The sequence below is a fragment of the Sparus aurata genome, chromosome 10 (assembly GCF_900880675.1).
Source record: "Sparus aurata chromosome 10, fSpaAur1.1, whole genome shotgun sequence".
NCBI classification, from domain to species: domain Eukaryota; kingdom Metazoa; phylum Chordata; class Actinopteri; order Spariformes; family Sparidae; genus Sparus; species Sparus aurata.
The window spans coordinates 20,892,881-20,904,574 of NC_044196.1; the positions used below are offsets into that span (position 1 = coordinate 20,892,881).

At 40.1% G+C, this 11,694-nt stretch overlaps 1 protein-coding gene across 2 annotated transcripts; it reads right to left on the reverse strand.

The window, feature by feature from the left end:
- Nucleotides 1–4,076: 4,076 nt before the first annotated feature.
- LOC115589048 (transmembrane protein 272) lies at nucleotides 4,077–9,689 on the reverse strand. Of its 2 annotated transcripts, none has more exons than XM_030429727.1 (5): nucleotides 9,569–9,689; nucleotides 7,875–7,957; nucleotides 7,739–7,789; nucleotides 7,390–7,596; nucleotides 4,077–5,879 (listed from the first exon to the last, which is right to left on the reverse strand). In XM_030429727.1, exons 2-5 carry the CDS (start codon nucleotides 7,936–7,938, stop codon nucleotides 5,671–5,673), a joined length of 531 nt encoding a protein of 176 aa, XP_030285587.1. In that variant the 5' UTR covers nucleotides 7,939–7,957; nucleotides 9,569–9,689; the 3' UTR covers nucleotides 4,077–5,670. The 2 variants fall into 2 exon arrangements, with proteins under 2 accessions (XP_030285587.1, XP_030285588.1); XM_030429728.1 differs by having other exon boundaries at nucleotides 7,875–7,977; nucleotides 9,569–9,669.
- Between the last annotated feature and the right edge of the window lie 2,005 nt (nucleotides 9,690–11,694).

Sequence of the window (11,694 nt, forward strand, 5' to 3'; positions counted from 1 at the left end):
ACAAATTTATACAAAGAACAAAAATGTTATAAACTAATAAATCATGTCATGCTTGCGCTCAAAGTGATTTAAGGATCTGCTTTTTGCAGTATTTTTATGAAAGAAATCTGTTGACAAACCCTCAGTTAAATGTACACAAGATGTATATTGGTATATTCAACACCATTAAATCCACCCACTTCTCTATATATTAATTGTTGTCTTCACCACACATGCAAAGCCATGAGCAACAGGTGTAGAGAAGGGGGAGGCCTAACAGGATGTAGTTGAGGTTGATGGTCCAGAAGGCAAACAGGTAAAGTGTCTTGTTGCAGTAGTTTTCAGTGCTAACCGTCTTATTGTAGTTGGGTTCATAGATGGAGTAAATCCACACATTACCTAGAGATGAAGAAAATGATAATAACTTTTCACAGAAGTTAACCTATTTACAGTACATCACTGTGACACAAATACCGATTTTAGCTTGTTAGCTTTGTGTGAAGAAACAACAGAAGCATTCACTTTGATTCTTCAATCTCTTTTCGCTCTGCTTTGGTCTCCACCACCTCCAGAGGGTAACTATCTGGTGCTTTAATTAAATTTTCGACTATGTTTACCAGCTAGCTGCTAACCTAGCCATTTGGTGCTAGGCAGGTACTATACAGAGGGTTTATTAGAGTTGTTTGTGCAGGAACAGCTGTGTTTGGAAATTATGCAGAATTATGATGCACAAGACACTTTTCCTTGAAGGTACGTCACTATGAGTGATACCATTCACATGACACGTCATTTAATCCAAATATAAAATAGTACTCATTATTATGATTGAAACTAAAGAATTATGTTTTCATTTCCATCAAATTAGCCTTTTATAGAGGGAGCGGTACCTCCTCAACTTATTCCGCCGTGTTTCTACAGTAGCCCAGGAAAGACAAACCAAATACTGGCTCTAGAGAGAGCCTACAGCATTTTTAGAATTTTACAGCAGCCACCGTAGTGTAGGGTGAGATGAGGGGTGTTCAGATGGCTGCAATCTGCAACCTCACCACTAGACGCCACTTAATTATACACGCAAGATCTTCAAAGTTATTTTCTTAAAGGGGCTATATGTTAAAAACGTAGTTGATAACATTAAAAAAATAACTTAAATTGTCAACACAATGTGAAAAAAATCGCAGTTTCTGTATTATAATGTCTATGTATTGTGTTTCAGAGACATCTACTGAAGTTAGCATGCTAACCAGCTAGCCGTAGCCCATCCTCCTGTTTTAGCTGTTTTTAAACCAACACTCCCCTGGTCCACAAGCTCCCAGTTCAGACCACCTGACTGAATTGTTAACAGCTAACCAGCTAAAGGCAGCTACAGTTAGCAGTTACTCAAGTGATATGCTGCCCCCTTTTTTTGTTTTGAGTGTGAATTTGCCAGGAGGCCAATTCTTACAAACTGCACCACTAAAGGGAAGAAGAGCTTGCAGCCCCGGCACAGTATTGCCTTATAAACTTGTAGTGGCTAACACGTTAGCAGGCAGTTGCCTTTAAGTGTCGAGCAGACATGTTGTTGACCAGTTAGGACAGTTTTGGTAAAGGCCTAGAACTAAAACAATGTGCCAAAAGGGGCTGAAAAGCTGCAAGCAATACCTTTCACTTAACAGCCATTTTTACTGATTGCTGATATTGACTTGAGCTTGAACTACCTGTATTACAGTTTAGAGAGTTTGGCTTACCAGCTATGAACCAGCCGAAAGAAGAAGAGCGAGACGAGGCCCTTCCAAATCACACTGTGATTTCCGAAGTAGGCATAACTGGGCAGGATGCTGAGTACGGCCAACATAATGGTGACGACTCCTGTCACCAACAGGTAGATGGGGACGTAGGGCTGCCTGGGGCAGTCACGCTGGTAAATTGCTCCTGTAGGACAAAGTGCAAGCTGTGTATCACATCACCCGACTTATTTTGCATTAATCACATCTCTTTTATTCTTGTTGTCTGATATGCCAAAAGTTGCTTTAATAAAACAAATACACCATGAGTGAACGCACAAATCACCTACCTATTGCAAACTCAGCAAAAGGCATGACAAACAGAATCACCTTGATACACCCTGAAGGAAGACAGATGGAATATTTCAATTTATTTTAATGAATCAACACATAATGGCTCTGATGACATCAATCTAATATGTGCATGACTTTTGCACATCGCTGTCTCTCACCATTTACTGGGCTAGGAAGTGTGCGGCTGTATCTGTTACTGTCTGACATCGTCTGTTACAATGAAGCCGAACCTACCAAGAGAGAAAGACATGAGAAAATCCAGCCTGCACACTGAAAAACTGACACAGGGGCGGCATTTCACAAGATGTGCTCTTTATTCAAAATTTGATTGTGAAATGACGCCACTAATATACAAACTGTGGCCTACTTCCCTGAAAATAACTGTCATTTCGCTTATTTTAACTGCAAGAATGGTATCAGCAGATACCAGTAACGTAATCTGATAAATTAAAAAGTGCAGTAAACTAATATTATGTTTAATCAAAAAGGTGGTTAATCCTGCACATTTACAAACAATAAATAATGACCTGTAACTGTAGCAGGACATGTTTTACCTTATTCTGTGTAAGAGTGTCTCCTCGGTGTATCTCCTCCCTGATGGCTAGAAGGGAAACTAATTGTGATGATACGTTGAGACATCTGCAGGTTAAAGACAGTTCAGAGGAGGTGTGTGGGCTCAGCTTCCTAATGCAACTCCCTTTTTTCTGTTCCCCATCCGTTCCATTACAATGTTAATTACGTCAAAATAACACAGCATTCATGATTCACTTTCATTTTCATACACTCTATAACCTGTTTTTTAAGTTTGATCCTACCGTCTTTGGTCTTGACTTACAACTTCAATATGACCGAAACAAACTTTTGTTTCAATATATAATGTCCTTCCTCAACAATCCCAGTGAGACTGAAAAAGGGACACATTTTAATGAAATCTAATATTTTCTTGTTTCTCAGAGAGATCAGAGATCAGATCAGAGGCCTCAATTGCAAGACTCAAGATACAAAGCAGTTAAGAGCTAAAAGGAGTTTACTTTGGATGATGTTCAACAGAGCAAACAAACCAGAGAACCATCAGATAGGCAAAAGCAAACAGAAGGCGGATAATGAGAACTAGGGCTGAGTTGAGATTTTGTTTCACAAATGTTGATCTGGCAAAGTTTGTAGGCGGCTGTGTGACTAATGTGGGGCAGGGTGTGCAGGTGGGTGTGGAGATCATGTGGTTAGAGATGGCGAGAACTCCCAGAGGGCCGCTACTGGACAGGTGGAAAACGAATGGATGGAGAATATTTCCGCAGCACGAGAAGGTTTAAACACAGCCAAGTCAGCTTGCTGCACTTCCAACTGAGCTAACTAGCTAAAGGTAGCTACATTTGACTTTGCAGTGGGAGAAGAGGTAAATTAAAGCCAATATTAGCTAGCTGAAAAAGCTAACTGAGTTTACAGCAGCTGCGGCTAGTGGTTACTTAAGCAACAAGTTATTAGTCCATCAGGAAACTGTACATGGCTGCACAGCTAACTGAGCTAACTAGCTAGAGTCAGCCATGTAGCCGTAGGAGAGGTAGGCTAAATTTGAGCCAAATCAGATCAAGCTGCACAGCTAACTAAGCTTACAGCAGCTAGAGTCAACAGTAGTTAGTGGTTACTTGATCGACAAGTACAGCTATCTCTCCAACAGGAAGCTGTAAATCACAGATGCATGGCTAACTGAGCTAACTAGCTAACAGCAGCTACATTTAGCCATGCAGCCATAGGAGTGGTAAATTACAGCCAAATCAGCTAGCTGCACAGTTAACTAAGCTTCAAGCAGCTACAGTGAGCAGCGGTTAGTGGTAACTTTAGCAACAAGTAAAGCAAGCTGTCCTTAAGGAAACTTCATAAATCATGGCTTCATGGCTAACTGAGCTTACTAGCCAATGGCCGTGCAGCTAACCAAGCTTACAGCAGCTACACTTAGCAGCAGTTAGCAGTTACTTAAGCCGCAAGCTATCTGTCCATCAGCCAGCTTCGTAGAGTTGAGTTTCATCAAAATAAGTGTCACAGTAGGTGGTTTGTGATTTTTATTTTTGTAGTCTTTCCATGCTTCTCATAATAAATCATGCTCTGTAACCAAACGTGTGCACCTTTCCCACATGTGTTCCATCAAAACAATTGTTATGTTAAGGTAAAAGTTACACGATGCTGCTTTCACCCATCTTACTAATGATTATTTGGCAAGAAGAGCTATCAAATAGCTATTTTAGTTTCATATAGAGATCACTTCCACTAATTTCTTTCAATATCAGGAGAATATCATTGTGATGATCTTCCCCTAATTTCTTTCAATATTCCTCAGACCTCATGTTCAACGTGAGGTAAAGCATGTCTTGTGGTCAGACAGGCAGTTTCTGACACCATGCACTATCAACTGTCTGCTGGACACAAAATCACATTTCCTGTTATTAATGAGTTCCCACATACCACATTTCTACGCGATTCCCTTTTCTATTCTTAAGATGAAAAAAAAAATAGAAAAAATTCTGACTGCATGTTGATTAAAGTAATAGCAAGTAAAAGCAATATTTAGTATACACTAATAGCAATGGAACTCATCCGATAGTTTGATCTGTAAACTAAGTTTAGTGTTGTAATTAAACAGTGGGTAAACCATCAAAAGTGTCCATACCAAAGCACTGCATGAGACGTCATTGAATTCTGTTTGTATGGGCTTTAGACAAAAGACATTATTTTCTGGTAAAGTGCATAGCAGAAAATCTGTAGTCTGATTGATAAATTAGAGTCTTCAGTTTCATAGAGCGCTTTCATGACATAAAATATCAACAAACATGAGCATTTAAGTAACTACGGGTCAAAATTAATCACTTTATGATGTACAAAATTAAGCCCAATTCCTGACTCAACCTGTAAACAATGGTATTCATCTTTCAGCATTGAGACAACAGTTACAGACATGATTTATAACCAGTGCTAAAATCTACAGCATCTCCAGGGTTCAGCATGTAGCTACTGGGACTGTGACGTATTAGTCCTTTGTTGCAAAGTATGAAACATTAAAGGGACAGTTCATCCCAATATCTGACCTGTAGTGCCATTTACCCATCTGGATTATTCTAGTGTGAGTTTGGAGGTATCGGCTGTATAGATGTCTGCCTACACTCGAATGTAATGGAACTAAATGGCACTCGAGCTGCAGCATTCAAAGTGGCAAAAGAATACATCTAAAAAAGAAAACCAACAACATCATGACCTGGTCACTCACGTTTACACAGTGATACATTAGGCAGGTGTAGCTCCGTAGAAAAGACAATAGTTTTGACATGAAACTGCTCATGACACAGTGTGTGAATTTTCTTGAGTAACCGCGTAACGATTTCTAGAAAGGAGCTAGCACTAAAGGAAAAAAGTTGAAATATGTATTTTTGATTCTGGATTGAACTGTCCCTTTAATTTGGCAGACTACAAGGATTCATTCAACCCTCTAATGTCCTTCCCTTACCCTCAAAGGTCAGACTGGGGTGGGTAGAACAAGAAGTACGACTTGGGTCTTTGTACATGTTCAACAGAAGAACAGCCTCAGCAGCCAACTCATGGCGTGAAGCCCCATGAGATGCATCCCGCCTCCTCTTTGACTAGTTTGTCTCTAGACATTGTCGTCAGCGTCGGCTCGGCCACACAGGTAGAAGCAGACGAGGACGAGGCAGCCGCCTACCAGGAACACACCGAAGAGGATGTAGACGAGGGTGGTGACCCAGAAGGCAAACAGGTAGAGCGTCCTGTCACAGTACGGATCCGTAGCTGTTGTGTTCTTGTCGAAGTTTGGTTTGTAAATCGAGTAGATCCACACATTACCTGGACAGAAAAGAAACCAAGGAAAACATCAGATTCACATCTTCACTTTGGCTGATAAACGATGGTGTCAAGATAGTCTAGCTTTACAGTGTGTCTATTCTCCGCCTGGAGAAACTCCAGTTGAAAAACCGACAAATGGACGCAATGGACGTTTTGTTTATATCTGTGTGAATGCCGACAGTTGGTTCCAGTTTCTAACAAAATGGGTATGACAATCAAGTGGTATCTGTGTTTCGTCAGCATCAAGGGTCTTGGTAGTTAGTAGTCATAACAATGGCTGATTTCGTTAGCAATGTTAGCTAGCTGCTAACTTGCCAGTTTATTAGGTACTCAGAGGTTAAACTACTACAGTCTAATTAGTAGGGCCCTTTGATTTCCGCGATCACGGAATCTTGGACGGAATCGTGGAATTGGCCAATTAAAACAGAATCTATTTTTTAAAGCGGAATCTTGCGGAATTTGAAATAATTTCACTGAAATGCTGTTTCTGTGTGGAAGAGGAACGTGTGCCTGAGGAAAACTGCATGGAGGGAAGCAAATCTGGGTTGCACAACAAATCGCCGCTGCCCCCCTCCCCACAGACTGAGCTCCCCCGTCAAAACAATGTAAGCATGGTGAAGCAGCTGCCTGTCTCTGTCGGCGAAAAAAATAAAAGATTTAGTATGTTAGTATGCTAACTTGACATAACGTCACAAATAATTTCTCATTATCTCAATAAACTTGTGTCTCAGTCAACAAAACTCATCCAAAGCGCTTCCTGTTCCTCTAAACAGAAAACTCCCACACTGCAGGGCTCAAACAAAAACAGCAAGGCTTCATCTTCCCAATCGGGCAACAGAAAAATATACAGACAACTCCAAATGTTGAATTGAACGGACTACTTCTCACTCGGAATGTGTCTTCTCATGCTGTTAACACAGTGACTTCTCTAGTTATAATCACTTGGCTGGCCTCTCAGCACAAGACATTACGAGAATCCGCATTGATATTGACAGGAGGAGAGCTAGTTAGCTGTTAGCGGCCAGTGAGCGGTAACTACTTTTTGTGGAACTATTTATTGTCCCAGAAATAAATGCAATATTTATGCAATATTATTGCAAAAAATATGAAATTATCCTACATAAATAAAATGCTAAAACATAAATCAAACCACACAACCAAAACAACCAATTACATGTGAAAAAAGTCTGAGGTCTGACAGGAAATGGGAGTAAAAACCCTGCTTGTTATTACAGCATCATGTTGGTGAAAGATTTTACGTAACGTTTCTGGAGGCTGTTACAGTGAGAAAAGTTAATATTTGATCAGACTGGTGTGAACTTAAGTCAGCGGTTTTATTGATGGCCAGATTTTTGTTTGAGGTATCACAAACCAAACACACACACCCAGGAAGCGCAAACAATCAGAAAGCATTTTCCACTCGGCTGTGTTGTGATATTAAATGGGCTAAATGTCACAACCCTTGGTCATGCTTCCCTTCTGCGTTGCCCGCTCATGAGTCTAAACTCACCACAAATGAACCAGCAGAAGAGGAAGAGGGATACCAGCGAGTTCCAGGTTGCGCAGAGTCGGCTGAGCGGGTTGGTCGTGCTGTCTTTGGGTTCTTGAGCGCACGGGAGGCAGGAGAGCACCGCCAGCATCAGGCCGAAGGCTCCCAGCACGATCAGATAGATGGGGATGAAGTGCTTCCGCGGACAGTCATTCAGATGTATTGCACCTGTTGGACGCACACAGGGGGGTGACAACGTTGCGTTGTATCTCACAACATTCAGGAAATAAACCATCCACAAGTGCAGACAGTTGGAGACATTTCAAACGTGATTAAAATGCCTGTAAATGTGCATCACTCTCTCACTCACCGATTACAATCTCAGCAATGGGCATGGCACAAAGAACCAGCTTCGAGATCACTGCGACGAGAAAGAATATATTACGACGACGGAACAAACGTGATCCGAGCAAAATCGAACAATGACAGGGGGGCGTGTGACTCACCTAGTGCTGGTGTTGGGAGTTGAGGAGCATTGCGGATTTGTCGAACGAGCCTAGTGTTTGACATTATGAAAGAGGACTCCAACCTAGACAGAAAGATGAAGAGCTGAGACAGAAGTGTACAATAGCGTTGTACAAGAATAAAAAAAAAACAAACGTAAATGTAAGAGGAGTAAAAGAGTTTTCATGCAATGTGACTGAGACAAAGGTTATAAATACGTAAACATGTGAAAATGTTCTACATGGAGGTTGGTGTTCGGATGATATTTAAGTCCAAATTTAAGCTCAAATAAATTGTCGATTAATCAATTACTCAACACAATACGCAACTAATTTGATAAACGATTTATTGTTGGAGCCTTTCTTTTTTTGGGGTCACGCTTTCAGCTGTGGGAAAATGTGATCTTTGCATCTGATATTTTATAAACAAAACAATCTATTAGTCCAGAAATCAATACCGAACTAAACCTTTAAAATCTATGAACATTTATGCCGTTTGTGTCTTAAATTTGTAGCTCAATTAAGTATGTTTGATGAAGATTCAGCACAGTGCTGTGTTTCAGATACATTTCAAGCTTCTGCTACATCAGGTTGTTGTTCTTTTCTTTTCTTTTAACTGGCCGCCATGAGACGCTGACTCTACCCCTGAGCCACAGCCTCATATAGACCAAGATATAGTCTATTCACAGGAAAGCAATTCTAAATCTATGAAGTATTCTTTTAATCAATTCATCTAAGATGGCTTTACCCATCTCTAAACAGTCAAAGGGTCAATAGATTAGCATTTAATTTGTAATAATAAAATATTGTAAATGAAACTTATTTACAATTTACTACATTTCCCACAATGCAACCAGAAATGGTCTTTAAATCGGACCAATTACCTCCTGATTCCCAGTTGTGTCACACTCCTGTTTATACCTCCTGTTTGTAATGAAGACTTTTGGCTTAAAGTCTCAAGCCTGAGCTGTGAAAACCCTGATGACATCACTACGACATCATCTTTTTAAACTTCACAGGTGGGGTTTCCCTTTATGTTTGCAGGGAAGCCACTTGTGAGTGTCCTACTGTACATGTGAATTTTATAATGCTGCTCCTTTACAAGCTAAACTGAATTCACTTTGTGTATTCATGAGCCAGTTTATGTTCACACACACACACACACACACACACACTAGTACATTCACTTTGAGATGAAGTGCCTCTCAGATTAAAAGCAAAGAGGTTTGGCTGCATTCCCTACATAGCCAGTTTGATTAATAATACAGGAAGAGCAGCAGCAAGAGTCAACCTGTGCGCTTTGACAGCAGAAAGGCAGAAATGAAGGAATGTCAATTGTTTCGGTTGCATTTTATATGACTGAAAGTTGAATGACACGATTTATCCTGAATAAAAAAACTTATAACAGGGGAATAAAAAACGGACTTTGGAGCACTTTCAACAGGTTAACGTTAAGTTTTAAACAGCAACAGTCAGATGCAGGCTGAGACACTTTGGTAAAACGCTGCTAAACAAATGCCGTCCGTCCTGACAAGATAACCTCGCCTTTTTAATTTGAACCTGCTGACTGCTCTCCACCCCGCCCCGGCACACACTCAGCTCTCTGGCGCCTGTCAGTGAGTGTCGTCTCCAAATAAAACCGCTCTAAAGTCTCTAAAGTCGTGTAAAAACACTTGTTTTATCCTCTTAACTCTTACCTGTGGCTGTGGCGGGGCTCACCTTTCCTCTACCTGCTGTAGTGACTCTGCTGCTGCTCACTCTCAGCCGCGCCTTTTAGCCTGAAAAGCATCTGCCGCTCCACAGCGCGCATGCGCAGAGAGAGGCGGTCAGCTGATTGTAAATAACTGATGACAACAACAACAATGCTGTACCACAGTGTCGAAATACTCTGGAGCAACACAGAAACTAATTTAGAAAGTGTACAAAATAGAGTAGAATAACAGCCTGTATATTGTTTAATTGAATTATGATGATAGGTGAATTACTATGTGCATTATTTCTTGCATGTGGCAAATGTGAGGCTTATTTATTATTGATTTTTTACTATACATACTGCCAAGTCATGATACAGCCTGCCACTATTTAACACAATTTTGATATAAAAAAAATGCAATATTGATATGATGATGATAATAATAATAATAATAATCATCATCATAGTAATAATAATAATAATAGACATGCTAACTTAAGTAGAAATCTCCATAATACATAGACATCACAATGTCAGAAGAACTATTTATTCACGTTCTGCTGATAATTTTAGTTATTGTTTTATGTATGAAACTAAAATCCTTATATATTGCCCTTTTAATGATTTACTTTAACCCAAAGCCACATTCATAGTAATAATGGAGCTGAGTGATTCCCAACCTGTAGCTTTTCTTTTTTATGTCTATTAATCAAGATGCAAATCCTTATCTCTAAGTTTAAACAAAATGAACCATGAAAGTAAAAGAAAAGACACACAACACATGTCTAAAATCTCTAAAAGTGACCCTTGTCAAGGAATACAGAGAAGAAAAGAAAAGAAAAAATAAGAATTGCGAAAACACACAGGGTTGGTACAGGAGTTTAAAGGGAAAATGTACATAATTAAGTGGCATCAAATGCAGATAGAATAGATATGTACACAAAAAAACTTTTCACTCAAAGGGAACCGGACCTCAGATGCAGGTAATGGTAGTTAATGGGATTGGCCTCTTTCAAAAGCAGCCCTCAAATAAAACAGGCTCTGCCTCACGATAAACAAATGCTGCCAAATGAGAAGAGATAAAGGCTTTTTATCTTGTGTTTGTATAATTTGCACCTGAACATAGGTGTGGACTGACCACATACGGCAGTGACTATGGTGACACAGTAGTTTCCTCAGTAGAATCAGCTTCAGTTATGTTGCAGTCAACTCTGTGAATGTGTAGCTGAGTAGCTCCATGATACAAATAAAAAGGTAGAAAATATGACAACCTTTTTTGTCTGTTTCCAAATTCAACAAGGTAAATTAGAGCAAATTTTCTGACTAATGATTTTAGTCTTGTCTAAACACTTAAAGATTATAGTCATTAAAATTAAAGGTCCCATATTGTAGAAAGTGAGATTTATGTCCTTTTTTTATCATAAAACCGGTCTAGGTGCTGTGTACGTACTGTGCAAGTATCAAAACACTCAATGGATGGAGAAATACATAAAGCCCACCTTCAGAAACTGTGACTTCAAGCGCACCACCAGGACTTCTGTAAGGTTGTGATGTCACAACTATACAGCCACGCCCCTGAGCATGTCAGAGGTTGCAAAAACACCGACAGAGCTTATGCAGAAACTCAGTTGCTGGTGCCTGCTCAGACCTGCCATAGTTGACCAATCAAAGCAGGAGGGGATCCTTAAAGAGAATAGAGATGCTCCAGCAATTAACGGTATGTGTTCTCTGTACATTAAAGGTGCAGTATGTGACAATTAGCCACCTGGCAAATTAAAACAAACAGGGGCAGCATATCACCAGGGAAAACTGCTAACTGATGCCAACTGTTGCTGCTGTTAGCTAGCAAGCTCAGTTAAAGCGAAACTCTCGCCAAAAAGCAACCGAGGCTTTATTTGGGATTGAATAAGAGTCAAACCTTAGTGTAAAAGCGTAATTACGACGAAAGAGGCACTTTAAGATTTACCGTAGTTTCGGTTTTGGGCACGTTAATTTTGAATGGGAGAGCTAGGGGCATGATACCCTAGCATCAAAATCGCTATTTTTAGAACACTAAGAAGGCTCAACACAACATGAAACTTTGCTCGTAGCATCACCAACCTTCTTAGTGTTTCGATGCTAGCGTATCAT